General features: G+C 62.8%; 7 protein-coding genes across 7 annotated transcripts, besides 14 other annotated features; all 7 read left to right on the top strand.

Annotated features, from left to right (window-relative positions):
- Nucleotides 1-43: a microsatellite.
- A 146-nt stretch (nucleotides 44-189) lies between these two features.
- On the top strand, nucleotides 190-1,707 carry Tco025E_05818 (conserved CBS domain protein; the record flags this gene model as incomplete). The annotated part of the gene is made up of 1 exon (XM_029372708.1): nucleotides 190-1,707. One exon carries the CDS (start codon nucleotides 190-192, stop codon nucleotides 1,705-1,707), a length of 1,518 nt encoding a protein of 505 aa, XP_029227309.1.
- A 270-nt stretch (nucleotides 1,708-1,977) lies between these two features.
- Nucleotides 1,978-1,998: a microsatellite.
- Nucleotides 1,999-2,097: 99 nt separating this feature from the next.
- Nucleotides 2,098-2,126: a microsatellite.
- Nucleotides 2,127-2,378: 252 nt separating this feature from the next.
- Nucleotides 2,379-2,427: a sequence feature (A-rich).
- Nucleotides 2,428-2,480: 53 nt separating this feature from the next.
- Nucleotides 2,481-2,500: a microsatellite.
- A 597-nt stretch (nucleotides 2,501-3,097) lies between these two features.
- Nucleotides 3,098-4,570, top strand: Tco025E_05817 (putative rRNA dimethyltransferase; the record flags this gene model as incomplete). The annotated part of the gene is made up of 1 exon (XM_029372707.1): nucleotides 3,098-4,570. One exon carries the CDS (start codon nucleotides 3,098-3,100, stop codon nucleotides 4,568-4,570), a length of 1,473 nt encoding a protein of 490 aa, XP_029227308.1.
- A 304-nt stretch (nucleotides 4,571-4,874) lies between these two features.
- Nucleotides 4,875-4,897: a microsatellite.
- Nucleotides 4,898-4,994: 97 nt separating this feature from the next.
- Tco025E_05816 (uncharacterized protein) lies at nucleotides 4,995-5,615 on the top strand (the record flags this gene model as incomplete). The annotated part of the gene is made up of 1 exon (XM_029372706.1): nucleotides 4,995-5,615. One exon carries the CDS (start codon nucleotides 4,995-4,997, stop codon nucleotides 5,613-5,615), a length of 621 nt encoding a protein of 206 aa, XP_029227307.1.
- A 167-nt stretch (nucleotides 5,616-5,782) lies between these two features.
- Nucleotides 5,783-5,814: a microsatellite.
- A 641-nt stretch (nucleotides 5,815-6,455) lies between these two features.
- Nucleotides 6,456-6,484: a microsatellite.
- A 28-nt stretch (nucleotides 6,485-6,512) lies between these two features.
- Tco025E_05815 (putative actin) lies at nucleotides 6,513-7,754 on the top strand (the record flags this gene model as incomplete). The annotated part of the gene is made up of 1 exon (XM_029372705.1): nucleotides 6,513-7,754. One exon carries the CDS (start codon nucleotides 6,513-6,515, stop codon nucleotides 7,752-7,754), a length of 1,242 nt encoding a protein of 413 aa, XP_029227306.1.
- A 411-nt stretch (nucleotides 7,755-8,165) lies between these two features.
- On the top strand, nucleotides 8,166-9,029 carry Tco025E_05814 (uncharacterized protein; the record flags this gene model as incomplete). The annotated part of the gene is made up of 1 exon (XM_029372704.1): nucleotides 8,166-9,029. One exon carries the CDS (start codon nucleotides 8,166-8,168, stop codon nucleotides 9,027-9,029), a length of 864 nt encoding a protein of 287 aa, XP_029227305.1.
- Nucleotides 9,030-9,430: 401 nt separating this feature from the next.
- On the top strand, nucleotides 9,431-11,230 carry Tco025E_05813 (uncharacterized protein; the record flags this gene model as incomplete). Its single annotated transcript, XM_029372703.1, has 1 exon — nucleotides 9,431-11,230. One exon carries the CDS (start codon nucleotides 9,431-9,433, stop codon nucleotides 11,228-11,230), a length of 1,800 nt encoding a protein of 599 aa, XP_029227304.1.
- Nucleotides 11,231-11,392: 162 nt separating this feature from the next.
- Nucleotides 11,393-11,416: a microsatellite.
- Nucleotides 11,417-11,544: 128 nt separating this feature from the next.
- Nucleotides 11,545-11,562: a microsatellite.
- A 115-nt stretch (nucleotides 11,563-11,677) lies between these two features.
- Nucleotides 11,678-11,728: a microsatellite.
- Nucleotides 11,729-11,737: 9 nt separating this feature from the next.
- Nucleotides 11,738-12,958, top strand: Tco025E_05812 (putative aspartate aminotransferase; the record flags this gene model as incomplete). Its single annotated transcript, XM_029372702.1, has 1 exon — nucleotides 11,738-12,958. One exon carries the CDS (start codon nucleotides 11,738-11,740, stop codon nucleotides 12,956-12,958), a length of 1,221 nt encoding a protein of 406 aa, XP_029227303.1.
- A 15-nt stretch (nucleotides 12,959-12,973) lies between these two features.
- Nucleotides 12,974-13,000: a microsatellite.
- Nucleotides 13,001-13,044: 44 nt separating this feature from the next.
- Nucleotides 13,045-13,119: a microsatellite.
- Nucleotides 13,120-13,240: 121 nt separating this feature from the next.
- Nucleotides 13,241-13,278: a microsatellite.

The following is a 13,278-nucleotide window of genomic DNA, read 5'->3' as shown; positions in this document are numbered from 1 at the left end:
TTCTTTTCTTTTCTTTTTTCTTTTTCTTCTTCTTCTCTTTTTCAGCCCCCAACTTTCGTTTCTGGAGAGCTCATTTTTTGCGCCTGCCTGCCTTTGCCGCGCGTGTGTGTTGTTTGGCACCTCATCCCCTCTTCCCCCTCCCGGGTGAACTCGGCGTGCGTCTGACCAGCGGCGGCCCGGAGCGGAGGGATGCATCGCTCGAGCGTCTTTGCCCTCCGCGGCTCGTACACCGCCGCGAGTGGCGGGACGCGGCGCGGCGTTGGGGTCACGCCCCTCACCGACGTCTCGCAGCAGCTGCAGGACCACGACGTCTTCCTCGAGGCGGAGTACTACCTGAACGACGAGGAGTGCCAGCTCCTCGCCGCCCCCATCGCCGAGTTTCTCTCGCGCTGCACGAGCTACGACATGTTAGGCGCCTCCACGCAGGTGGTCGTCCTCGACGTGGACGCCGTGCTGGCGGTGGCGTTCATCGCCGCCCAGGAGACGCGACTCAACGCGTGCGTCTTGTGGGACCCCGTTGCCCGCGCCTTTTGTGGCATGATGAGCTCCACCGACTACATCGACATCCTGCTCTACTCCCACGACCACCCCGAGGAGGCGGAGCAGCTTTCACGGTACACGATACGGCAGTGGCGGGAGAAGCGGTACGGCGCCTCCTCGGGCGTCGACGGCAAGCAGCCCGCTTCGTCGCTTCCGGTCCCGGTATTTGTCACCTGCGCCCCGGATACGCCGTTGAGCAAGTGCCTGCAGCTGCTGCTGCGTCACCGCGTCCGCCGCATCACCGTGCTGGCGGACAAGGAAGCGGATGACGCGAGCGTGTTAGCCATACTGGATCTACAGCAGATTCTCGTGTACCTCGGGGCGGTTTTCCTTTCCATTGAGGCGGCGGGCGGCGGACGCCGTGGCGTGGAGGTGGCAACTGGGGTGGATGCCGCCGTGAACTCCACAGTCGGTGTTCCCGGCGCCGTTGCCGCCGGTGGCGGTCGCGGCGACGGCGTGGATCCCGCCGACTTCGCCGTCTTGTTTGGCGAGGTGGTGCTGCCGCCGCACGTCCGCAACCTCCTCTCCGCCCCCACTGACGGGGAGGGGGACAATCCGCTGGTGGAGTTCGGAAAGGAGCCGCGGGTGGGGCCGTACCGCGCCATATTCGACGTTCCCTTCTGCTACATTCCCCAGCTAGGGCGGCACCGCAGCCACGCCATCTCCGTCACGCTCGACTCCCCGCTGCTGAAGGCGCTGCGGCTCATGCTGCAGCACAACATAGAGAGCATCGCGGTGGTGTCGGAGGAGTGCATCATCGTGGACGTCATTGATCGCAGCGACGTCGTCCGCATCGAGGACCAGGGGGTGTATGACATGAAACTCACCGTGCGCGAGGCCCTCGGGGCCATGGTGACCGAAAAGATCTGCGTCTTCCACGCCAAGGACGCACTGCGGGACATCTTTGTCCACTTTGTGCGGCAACGGGTGAAGGAGCTCTTTCTCGTCGACCCCGACACCGACAAGCTGCTGGGCCAGCTGAACATCGCCGAGGTGGTCTTCTTTTTGGTGTTCGGCGTCACCACGACCAACGCCACGGCGGAAGTCCGCGAGGGGGCTCGCACCACCGCGTCCTCCTCCGCCTCCTCCTCCCGCCTCCCCTCGGCTGCCGTCCCCGCTCGCGTAGCCGCCGCCGCCGCCGCCGTCGCAGACGATTCACAAAAGTAGTGTTTCAAGCAGAAACGGAAATAAAGTGGGAGGCGGGAAGAGGGGAGGTGGGAGGAAATGTCTATCGCTGCGGCGTGGGGGCGGGTGGACTGGGGAGACACAAGAAAGTGGAGAGGGGGCGCGGAGGAAAGCACTGCACTGCTCACGGTGTTTTGCCATCCTACTCGAGAACTCCACTCCCCAACTCCTCCTCCCCTTTTCCGTCGCTTGCATCGCTCACGGCCTGTATTATAGGGATATGTGCGCACAGTTCTCTTCTGTGATCCACTTCGCCGCCGCCGCCGCCGCCGCATCAAAGTCAGAGCAAAAAAGGTGGGGTTGTGCCAACGTTAACGCCATCACTAGTAATGCTTCCTACTTGGTGTTGTTGTTACTATTTTTCTTTCCTTCTGCGTGTGTGTGTCTGTGTGTGTTGGGTGGCAGGGAGTTGGCAACCACGGCTATGGTGTTTGTCAAGCTTCCCGCCCATGCCTTCCTCTGCGCTATCTTTCCATATTTCATACATGTAGGTAATTTGTCTCTACAAGAGTATGTATGGACCCGTGCGTAACAATATTATCTGCAGCAGGTGGTGTGTGTGGGGGGGGTAGGCGGATTGCTGAATGTTGTCACTGACTCCGCCTTTTCCACCCCCTCCGTCTCCTCTTCCTTTGTTTTGTTTTGTGTGAGTGTTTTTTTTTCTTTTTTCTTTTTTTTCATTTTGTGTCTTTTGCCCTTTTTGTGTGTGTGTTTGTTGTTGTCGTCGTTGTTTTTCCTTCGGGTGAGCTTTTTATTGCTGCTGCTGCTGCTGCTGTGGAGGAGACTCTTTTCTTTTTTCCTTCTTCTTTCGGCGGGGCAACGGCGGCTGCGCGGCGGGGGGAGAACGGCACGAGTGGCGCACAAATTTTTCCTCCCCGTCTGCGCACGCGCGCCGTGGTCGGGGGGACGTCAAGAGCAGAGCGCGAGAGCGAGCGGCAGCGGCGGCGCACGCAGGGCTGAGGCGAGAGAATTTGAACCAAACAGTACTGCGTGCGTGCGTGAGAGAAAACAACGATACAGTAAAGAAACGATGGTAGAAGCATAACGGCTCAGGAGAGTCGCTGCTATCAAGTCGAATTTCCCCCACCCTCTCGCAGTGCCCCTCTGCGTCTCCATACGCGTGCGAGGCATTCCCCTTCATTAGGGGGGGGTGTATTATGAGCGTGCATCTGTCGCCTCTTGGTGTTTGTGCTGTTGTTTTAAAGTTCTCCTTTTCTTATTTGCCCTTTGCCTTCTCTCTCCCGCCTCGCGGGTGTGTTTGCCCGGCCCCTTTAAGCTCCCGCGGCGGCCCGTCAGCGTTGCCTCAGGCCCACGCCACTCCGGGCAACGTGGCTGGTTGGTCGTTCCCTCCTCTCGTCCCATGCCTCCCCGCATGCCGCGTCTGGGGCGCTGCGCCGCCGCGCCGCCGTGCGTTGTTACCGCCGCCGCGGGCGTCTTTTGCTGCAGCTGGCGGTCGCAGTCCTCGTCGGCGTCGCCCGGCGGAAGCCGCAGGAACGCCAACCGCTGCGACGGCGTGGCGCTCGCGCCGCTGCGCTGCCCTGGCGGGCCGCGGGTGAAGGCGGAGGGGCTGAAGCACCTCTTCAAGGTCCCCCACGCCGGCTACCTGGCGAAGTACGACCAGCGCTTCATCCTCAACCTGAAGCTCACGCACCAGATCGTCTCCCACCTCAGCCGCACGACGCTCAAGACGCACGACAAGTTGTTGATCGAGCTCGGCCCCGGCACCGGGGCGCTCACGCGGAGTCTGCTGACGCGGCCCTGCGTCGCCGTGTTGGGCGTCGAGGCGGACGAGCGGTTCAACGCCCACCTGGAGCAGATCCGGCAGTACACGAATGGGAAGTTTCATTGGGTGAATGCCGACGTGCTCCGCGTGAATGAGCTGGAGCTGCTGCGCTCGACCTTCCCCAGCTTTGTTGAGCAGCACCGGCGCCGACGGGCCGCCGTGCACGCGGACGGCGGGGAGGAGGCGGCAAGCGCGGCGGCGGGAACCCACCACGAAAACGACGACGACGACTGTGGCGATGGCGGTGGCGGTGAGGGGTATGAGGGCGCCCCGCTGCGAAACGCCCGGCGCGAGCGCATTTTGCGGAGGCGTTTTGGGAGCGCTGCCGGGTTTAACCACGACCCAGCGCGTGAGGGCGGCGGTAGTCGTGGTGGCAGTGCCGCCGCCTTTGCCGTAACGGATCGCTGGTGGTCCGACGGGGACGCGAAGGTGGAGGTCGTGGCGAATCTCCCCTTTGACGTCATCACGGAGCTGCTGATGCGGTACGCCGTGGATTGCTCGCGCAGGCAAAATTTGTTCGTCTTTGGGCGCGTCCCGCTGCACGTCTTCACCCAGAAGGAGATTGCGGAGCGCATCATTGCCCCCGCCGGCTCCATCCACTTCTCACGCCTGTCGGTGCTGTGCCAGTGCTTCTTCCACGTCCAGCTGCGGCAGACGTTTAGGGAGATGACGTACTACCCAAAGACCGAGGTGCTGGGGGCGATGCTGACGCTGCAGCCCCGCTCCGCGCCGCTCGTGCCGGCGATGGACGCCGCCACGCTGATGCACTTCACCGACCTACTGATGAAGCCGGGGCACCGCGGCATGACGGTGCACAAGGCGCTGCTGAAGTGCGTCCCGGCAGAGGTGGCGCAGTACATGCTGCAGGAGCTGCGGGTGGACGGGGCACTGACCGTCTTGGACCTGACGGCCGAGGAAATCTGCAAACTCGCCCTGCTGTGGCAACGCTTCCTCGAGGCCTCCTCGCAGCAGCAGCAGCAGCAGCAGCAAGAGCAGCCCCCACGCGACGAGGCGAAGCGGGGCGAGGCAGCCGGCGGAAGGGAAGAACGGCACGAGGCGTAATGAAGGAAACACAAACACACAACATTAGGCAAAGGAATCGGTGGAAGCGGAAGACGCTCTTGTTTCTCTGCTTTCTTTCTTTCCTTGCTCGGCCCCCGCGCTTTTCGTCTCCGCTTCCGTCCCAAGAGTGGTAAATGTCGTGCGCCGCGTTTCTGTGTGTGTGTGTGTTTGGCGTCCCTCGCTCTTTCCGTCCACTGCCTTGTTGTTGTTTTTTTTTTGCCTGCCGCAGACCTTTTCCCTTCTGTCTCTGCCTCTTTCTCCCAGTGCGTGTGGGAGTGACTGTAATGCCTACAAGGAGCGGCAGCACACCACACACACGCACACACAACCGCAAAGCGAAGTGAACCACACGCGACAGGCCTGAACTGGCGGGCCCGTGCGCCTCGGTGTTGTGCGGGGCGAGGTTGCGGGGAAGCTGCAGGGCATGCTGCACAAGTGGGGGCAGACTGAGAGCCTTGTTGCCCGACAGAAGGAAACGGAGCGTGTTCTCGTTGCCTTGATGCAGCAGCCCACCGCGCGCCAGGACGGCGGTGTCGGCTGCGGCAGCCACGCCGAACTGCGGAAGACGGTGCAAGACCGCAATAAGGCGCTGCAGCTGCTGCACACGATGCAAGTTGAGGGAAACGCCGTGGTGCGGTGGATGCATCACAGCATGCAGCAGCAGTTAGACGCACTGCTGCGTGAAAACACCCGACTGCGTTCCACGCTGCGTGGCGGCGGCACCGTCGCGCACGACGCAGGGAGCGAAGCTGCAGCGCGGGCACACGACGACAGTGATTTGGCGGCATCTTCGCCTGCGACAAACCCCACGTGGGGCGGCGGTGACGCTGTGCAAACGGTTCCTGGCTCAGCGGCGACTGTAGCCGCGCTGCAGGCGTCCCTGCTCGCGAGAAGCAGCAGCGGCTGGAGGGGGAGGAACTCTCACACAAAGTTGTCCTGCAGCATCAGCGCAATATTGCGCTGCTGGAGGAGCTCCTTCAGCAGCGGCCGCGCAGCACACACGCCTCCACACGGCCCTTTTTTCTCGCGCCGCCGCCGTCACTGACGGCAATTGCGGATGCTGGCGGTGTCACGCTCCCCTCGCAAGTGGCGCGGGCGACGAGCTGTCGGCACGGCAGGAGGACACCGCTGAAGAAAGCTCTCCGTACCGACAAAGAACTCAGTGCACGTTTGGCCTCCCTCGCGGATCTCCCCCGCGCGGCCCAGTGAAGTGAGGAGGAGGAGGAGGAGGGAAAAGAGAAGGAAAAGAAAAACACACGCACGCGGGGGAAGAAGCGCCGCTCCCGTGAGCATCGCCGCCGTTGCAGACCAAACATCTGGACGGATGCCTTGCGGTAAAGGGGCAGTGCACCTCGGCGATGTCGTGCAGGGTGAGACGCATGGTGGATGGTAAAGTCACGACGTCCACATTGCTGTTGTATCACTTCCCTTTGTTTTTGTTTTTTGACTGTCTGTTTATATAATTATTTATCGCTTTTTAGTTCCGTGCCGACTGCACTTTGGCGTTGGCTCGCTGTGGGCCGCTCTCTGTCTCTCTCCATCTGCGTGTGTGCTGCGCGCGCGAGGCGCACTCCGCGGTGCCCGCGGCTTCCGGATGACGCGCTGCCGTGTCTTCTCTCCTTCCCTCTTTGCCCGCCGCTGCGACAGCGACAGAGAGCGCGTGTGTGTGGGGGAGTTGCGTCCCCTCCCGGCAGCGTGGGGCATCGGCCGCCGCGAAGCAAAACGCGCGAGGACGAGCAACGGCACGAACGAGAGGAGGCAGCTGGTGGGCGGGGGTGGGGGGTTGAGACATTAAGAAGGGAAAAAAGGAAACTCGTAAATAGAGGCATTGGAGGCATTGAGAGCCTCTCGCCACAGCCGGGGAAGAGGCAGCGCCGCAGGCGGCTGTGTGTGTGTGTGTGTGTGTGTGTGTGTTGGGGTCTGAGCTGGCGACGGATCACAGATGCAGAGTGCCATCGTGTTGGACGCCGGCTCTAGTAGTGTGAAGGCGGCGTGTAGCACCGCCACCGTCCCCAACTCTTTTCCGTCGCTGGCCGGTCGTGCAAAGTACAAGCCGTTGTTTCAGACGTTGCCTGGCAATGCGGCGGTGGCCGTGGGGAACGCCGCGGCGGAGCGTCGCGGCCTGCTGCACCTCTCGTACCCCATCCAGCACGGGAGCATCGTCGACTGGGATGCCTGGCACCTGCTGCTGCGGCACATCGAGCAGCAGCTGGACACCCCCCTCGCCGAGCGGAATGTTTTCTGGGTGGAGCACCCCTTTAGTTCTCGCCCACAGCGCGCGCGTGTGGCGCAGGTGCTTTTTGAGGAGAATTCGGTCGCCGGCATGTGCGTCGGCGTTGCCCCCCTCCTCTCACTCTACGCCACAGGCAACACGACAGGGGTGGTGCTGGACGTTGGGGAGGGCGTTGCCTCCGTGGCGGCGGCGGTGCAGGGGTACGCCGTCACGGCGATGATGCAGCGGGAGGACTTTGGCGGCGGCGCCGTCACACAGTACCTGCAGCGCCTGCTACGCGAGTACGGCAGCTACAACGTTGCATGTGAAGGGGGCCGCGGCGCCGTGGCCCGGCAGTTCAATCCGTCGCGCTGCGGCGCCGAGCGTGAGCTGGTGCGCGCCATCAAGGAGCAGCGCTGCGAGGTGAGTCCACACCGCGTCCCAACAAGCGCAATCCCTGCGCCTGATGCGGGGGGAGCGGCAGGCGAGGATGGCGACGGCGATACCTCCCTGCTGAGTTTTGCGCAGGCCGTTGCCGCGGCACCGCCAAAGAGGCACCGCCTGCCCGACGGCACGGAGCTGACGCTCGGGTATGAGTTGCTGCAGGCTCCGGAGGTGCTGTTCAACCCCGCTCTGCTTGGGAATGAGCACGTCGGCGTGGCGGAGCTCGTCGCTAACGCGGTGCGAGTGGCTGACCTTGAGCTTCGCGCGGAGCTGTGCGAGCACGTCTATTTAACAGGTGGCTCGACGCTGCTCAGCGGATTCGGGCAGCGCTTCCTTGCGGAGCTGCTGCAGCTCACCCCGCGGAACTGCAAGGTGCGGGTCTCGGCGCCGGCAGAACGGTCCCACACGGCGTGGCTGGGCGCATCGTTTCTCACACGGCTCTCGACGTTCCCGCAGGAGATGCTTGTGAGTCGGGCGGATTTCCTGGAGGAGGGCGAGCGCGCGCTGCACAACCGCCGCGTCGGTTAAGGGGCGCCGAGGAAAAAAAGGGTAGGAGGAAAGGCGTGCGTGTCCACACAGACAGACGGAGAGAGAGAATTAAAAAAAAAAAAAGTGAGGGAGGGGCGGGAGTTGTGTACATAAACGGCCTTCACGGTCCCATTGTGGGCGTGCGTGCGGCGGCTGGAGGAGGCGGAGAGGCGGGTAGGACGGCGCAAGAGGGGTTTATCTGCGACAACTGTCTTGCTGCTGTCGTTGGTATCTCGTCCGCCTGTGTCCCTCCTCCCCCTTTCTCCTTTATTTCCTTCTTTTGCTTCTTTTCTCTCTCCGGATGTGTGCACCTGGCGTGTTTCAACTGGAAGGTGGAGGAGTGCATTGCCCACGCCAGCACCAGCGGCAGCAGGAGGCGAAGCAAAAAATATATATAAAAACTTGGCGCCGATGAGACGCAATGAGCTCCGTGAGTTCCTGCGAGGAAGGGAGGAGGAAAACGAGCGCGCCCGTGACGCCGTTCTCGACGCCTTGCGGGAGGAGTACAAAGAGCTGTTGGCAAGCAAACTCGCTGCTATCACGTGGCAGGTGGAACAGCACTGCCGTGGAGCTGCGGCTTCCCGGGCTGCGCCTGCCGCGCCTTCTCCCGCGCCCGCGGAGGACGTTGGCCCTGGGGCCCGCGCCGCGGTGGTGCGGCACCGCTGCCGCAAAGTGGCGCCCCTGCCATGCGTTTTCCCCGAGCAAAGCGCCACGGCGATGTCTCCTAACCCGCAGCAGTCGGCGGCACTGCGCCGCCGCGGGCTCGCGCGCCACGCCGTTGTAGCGACCGGGGCAGAAGTCCTTGCGGAAGCGCGAGGCCCCTCCAAGACGGGAGGGGCGACACGCACGCAGAACCCTCCGGCGGCGGCGGCGGCTGACCGCCCAACCGCCCACGACAGCCAACGCACTCCTACTGAGCTTAGCGCGTCGCGGACGCGAGCGGTCTCCGCCGCGGGCAACGACGAGGAGGGGGAAGGCTGGGAGACCGACGCGGGTGACGACAGGGCGGCAACTGCGTTGGCCGCCCCACCGCCGCGTGAGGCGTCGCCGTGCTCGTCGCCGCGCACAGATGCAGCCTGGCCTCCAGACACTTGTGCACGTTCGCCAGAGGCAGCCGCTACCACGCTGGCGCGAGCCCCCGCCGTGCAGCTGCGGAAGATGCCGACAGATGAAATAATCAAGGCGCAGCTCAAGAGCAAAATTGCTGCCCTCTACAACGACGCCGTGGACACGCGTCGCCCTTGTTCGCCGAAGGGGGGCGGCGTGGGAAGCTAACAAGATTGCCATAGAGTTAGCAACATCATGCCTTGGGGCGATATTTGCAAGGGGTAGAGCATCTTCGCTCTTTTTTTTTTTTGACCGTCAGAAAAGGAGAAGGCGCGCCGCGAACTTCGTCGCCCGCAAGTTATGAACGATGATTTTTGCGTGAGCTGAACCCCGTGGGATGTGGGGGTGTTCTTCCCTCGTGTGCTCTGTCCCAGTGAGGTGACTACGGCCTGCTGGGTCCGTTCTCCCCTCTCACTGAGACCAGACGAATGTTCTCTTTTCCCTCCTTCGTTGTTTCTGCGTGTGTGAGTGTGTGCTTGCCTTCTTTTTTTTATTCTTGGGGGTTTGTTGTTTTTGTTCTTGTGGTGTTTTCACCGTGCGTGTTCCCCACAAACCCGCACACCTGTAGGATGCAGACCCCGACGCCGTCTCGAAAGGCGTCGACGGCGCTGCTGGCGTGCGGTGGGGCGGCAGGGAGCAGCGTCCGGCGGCCACGCGGCAGCGACGACGACGCCGGTCCCCTTGTGGCGGGCGACACGGAGGATGAGTTCGGTCAGTTCTTTGAGGCGATGGCCGCTCCGGGTGCGGCGGCGGCGGGCGGGAAGACGGCGCCCGCGAGTAGTTTTAATGGGCACGCGTCCACGCCGCTGAGGGGTGCGGGGGACGGCGAGGAGCCACCGGCCCCAACAGCCACAAGCCTGGCAGTCAAAAACGGGCGGAAGAAGGCCTCACAGTATGACCACGCGACTGACGGAGCGCAGCTTTTACCTGAGACGCCCGCGCTAATTGCTTCTTCGAGCCCCACTATCCATAGGCTGGGGGGTCGCTGCACGACTTCGGTGGAGGGCAACTCCTCTGCGCCTGAAAGGGGTGCGACGATGTCGCCGGCGTCGCTGGAAGTTAGTGGCGCGGACGAGCGGAGTGTCGGCTCCTGCACAAGCGGTCACATTCACGCCCCACCGGCGCCCGACAGGGGACCCAAGCCTGCGCATACTGCCGCTCTCATGGGGCCGGACACGCATCGTCTTGGTAGCCCGCCTCATAACGATGGGGCGGGAGAAAATGTCACGGCGTTGCGGCCGCCGCCGCGCCTTAGCAGTGCCTCGGGAGAGACGGAGGGGAGCGACTCTGGCGCGCGTGCCGCGCACCTGCAGGGCAGCGTGGAACCCGTTGAAAGGGCAGACAGTGCCTCACCCGCGACGCCGCCACCGAATGCCGTGGGTCCTGAAGTGGACGACGACGATGATGAATTTGGGGAGTTCGTGGAGGTCGCTCTCGGCCCGGGCGCGGGGCCGCCGCCGCACGCCATGGAAGAAGCGAAGCGGCAGCCCGTTAACGAAGTAGCGCGGCGTGAGGAGGACCGCCGCGATGAGGACGGTGCTGACGGCGGCGGCGATGAGGAGGAGGAGGAGGAGGAGTGGTCCGCGTTTGCCGACGCCGTGGCCCCGTCACATCCGCAACTGCGACGGGTGGCGTCTGCGGAGGACGCTCGCTCCCCGGAGTGCGCGGGACAATTTGTCTTCCACAGAGACCTGGACGTTGCCGCGGTGGCGCGTCACCTTCGCGAGCTTACCGGGTGTGTGCTGGAACGGGAGCGGGGCCGCAGCCACGGCGGCGTCACGGAGCAGGCGCCGCCTGACGCCGTCTGTCGCCGCGGCGGGGAGCCCAAGGCGCGGCGGTCGCGGGGCGAACTTCTGCTTGCCGTGATGGAGTCTCTCTCCTTCACCCGACTTGGCGCAGCTGCCGTCGCCGACGGCGCAACTCCTCCGTTGGGCAGCTCCGTTGGGGGCCCGACTACTTCTCCTGCGCCCCACAACCTCCCGGGGTGGCTGCCATCTTTTGGGGAGCGGTGCGGGGGTGGCGGTGAGACTCCGCAGCCGCAGCCGAAGCCGCTCACCTTGAGCCTCGTCGACCCCATCGTGGCGCTGCGCATCTCCGACCGACGCACGCCCCACCGCCGTGAGCAGCTGGAGTCTGTCCTCCTCCAGGCTTCTCAGCTGCGGCTCCACGCTGTACCTGTGAGTGAGGCCATTGCCAAGGCGCGGGAGCTTGCAACGGAGTACCAGCAGCAGCTGCAGCAACGACGAGAAAAGGAAGAGGGACACTCGAATGTGGAAAATGGCTCGGTGTGGGAGATCCACCCAACTTTGCCGACGCCATGCATTGGAGGTAGTCTCTTTCCTGCGCCCTCCCTGAGGTTGCCGCTCTAGTGGGATATTCCAGCGAAAGATATATATATATGTGTGTCTGTGTGTGTGCCCAGAATGGGCCACTCACTGGTCCCAAGTGTCGTGCTTGCTAATGTTTCATTTGGAGAGGAGGAGGAGGAAGGGATTGTTGCTGTTGTCAGCTGCGGTCCCTCTCCCACTACTTATATAGATATATATATATATATACCTGCCGTCCTCTCTCTTTTGTCTGGGCCTCCGTTTTCTCGGCTTGTGGCGTGGCTGCCGCCCCACAATGCACGCGTACTGTCTGGAATGCAGCTTGTAGCAGGGGGTGGCGTAGCAGCTGCGTGCACGTGTGTGTGTGTGTGTGTCCTCTGCGTAGATGGGCTGTGCAAAGTGTGCTCCCGTACCCACCGTGTCGCCGCCTGCGCCTCCACATTCCTTGTGGGCTTGTGAACTCCCTTTCTTTTCTCTTTCATTCTCTACAAAAACAAAAACCAATAGAATACATCACACGGAACACTAAACAAAACACAAGCAGAATAAATGGCACAAGAAAGCCTCTGGGACGGCGTGGCTGCCATGCCGGCAGACGCCATTTTCTCCATCGCCGCGCAGGCAAAGAAGGCGCAGGAGCCGAAGGCCGACCTCATCATTGGCGCCTACCGCGACGCGGAAGGCCGCCCGTACCCGCTCAGGGTTGTGCGGAAGGCCGAACGCCGCCTCCTCGACATGAATGTCGACAAGGAGTACCTTCCCATGGCAGGGTTTGCGCCGTTCATTGAGGAGTCGATAAAGCTCGTCTACGGCGACAGCGTGACGCGCGAAAAGGTGGTGGGGGCGCAGGGACTGAGCGGCACCGGCTCGCTCTGCCTCGGCGCGTTTTTCCTCTCCCACGCCCTCTCGCCGAGGCCGCCCGTGTACATTTCCGACCCAACCTGGCCCAACCACTACGCCGTGATGGCCGCGGCTGGCATGACCGACCTGCGCCAGTACCGCTACTACGACGCCGCCCGCTGCGGACTTGACTTCGATGGCCTCATGGCCGACCTCGGCGCGGCGCCGGCGGGCAGCGTCGTCATCCTGCACGCCTGCGCGCACAACCCGACGGGTGTGGACCCGACCCACAAGCAGTGGGCCGAAATTGCCAAGCTGTTCAAGGCACGGCGCCTCATTCCCTTCTTTGACTCCGCGTACCAGGGCTACGCCACCGGCAACCTTGAGAACGACGCCTACGCGGTTCGCCTCTTCGCGCGACAGGGCATGGAAATGCTGGTGGCGCAGTCGTATTCAAAGAACATGGGACTGTACTCGGAGCGCGTGGGCGTTTGCTCCGTCGTCACCGCCAGCCCCGCCAAGGCGTGCGTGATCAAGTCGCAGTTTGAGCACATCGCACGTAGCCTGTACTCCAGCCCGCCGTCGCACGGCGCCCGTGTGGCGCACCTCGTCTTAAGCGACCCTGAACTCCGCGCAGAGTGGGAGGAGGAGCTGCGCGGGATGTCGCAGCGCGTGCAGGAGATGCGCCACGACGTGTACAACGGACTGAAGCAGCGCGGCACCCCCGGCAGCTGGGAGCACGTTATCAAGCAGGTGGGCATGTTCTCCTACCTTGGCCTCACCAGGGCCCAGTGCGAGCGGCTCATCGAGAAGCGCGTATTTGTGCTGAAGTCAAGCCGGGCGAACATGGCCAGCCTGACGAAGGGGACGGTGGAACTGCTTGTCGACGCCATTGACGACGTGGTGCGCAACGGCAACGCCTCCTTGTGAGGGCGTTCGCCTTTTTCTCACGCTCTCTCTCTCTCTCTCTCTGCGTCTTTGGCGGCGGGGGGGGGGGGAAGCGACTCTTGCAGCATCAAAATCAAAAAGAAAGCAAAAAAACAAAACGCAAAAAAAAAAAATAACAAGACGAAACAACACAATAACACAAAAGATCTTTTAATAAAAAACGAAAGTGGCAAAAGCGAAGAGCAGCGAGTGAAATAGGAGGGAGGTAACGTGTGCATCTACGCATGCCGCTACAGCTCCCTGTCTGTTTGGGCGCCTGTATGCGTGTGTGTGTGTGTGTGTGTGTGTGTGTGTGTGTGTGT

This window comes from Trypanosoma conorhini (assembly GCF_003719485.1).
Source record: "Trypanosoma conorhini strain 025E chromosome Unknown Tco_14.4_contig_00358, whole genome shotgun sequence".
NCBI classification, from domain to species: Eukaryota; Euglenozoa; class Kinetoplastea; order Trypanosomatida; family Trypanosomatidae; genus Trypanosoma; species Trypanosoma conorhini.
This window is presented reverse-complemented; position numbering and strand designations above follow the sequence as displayed.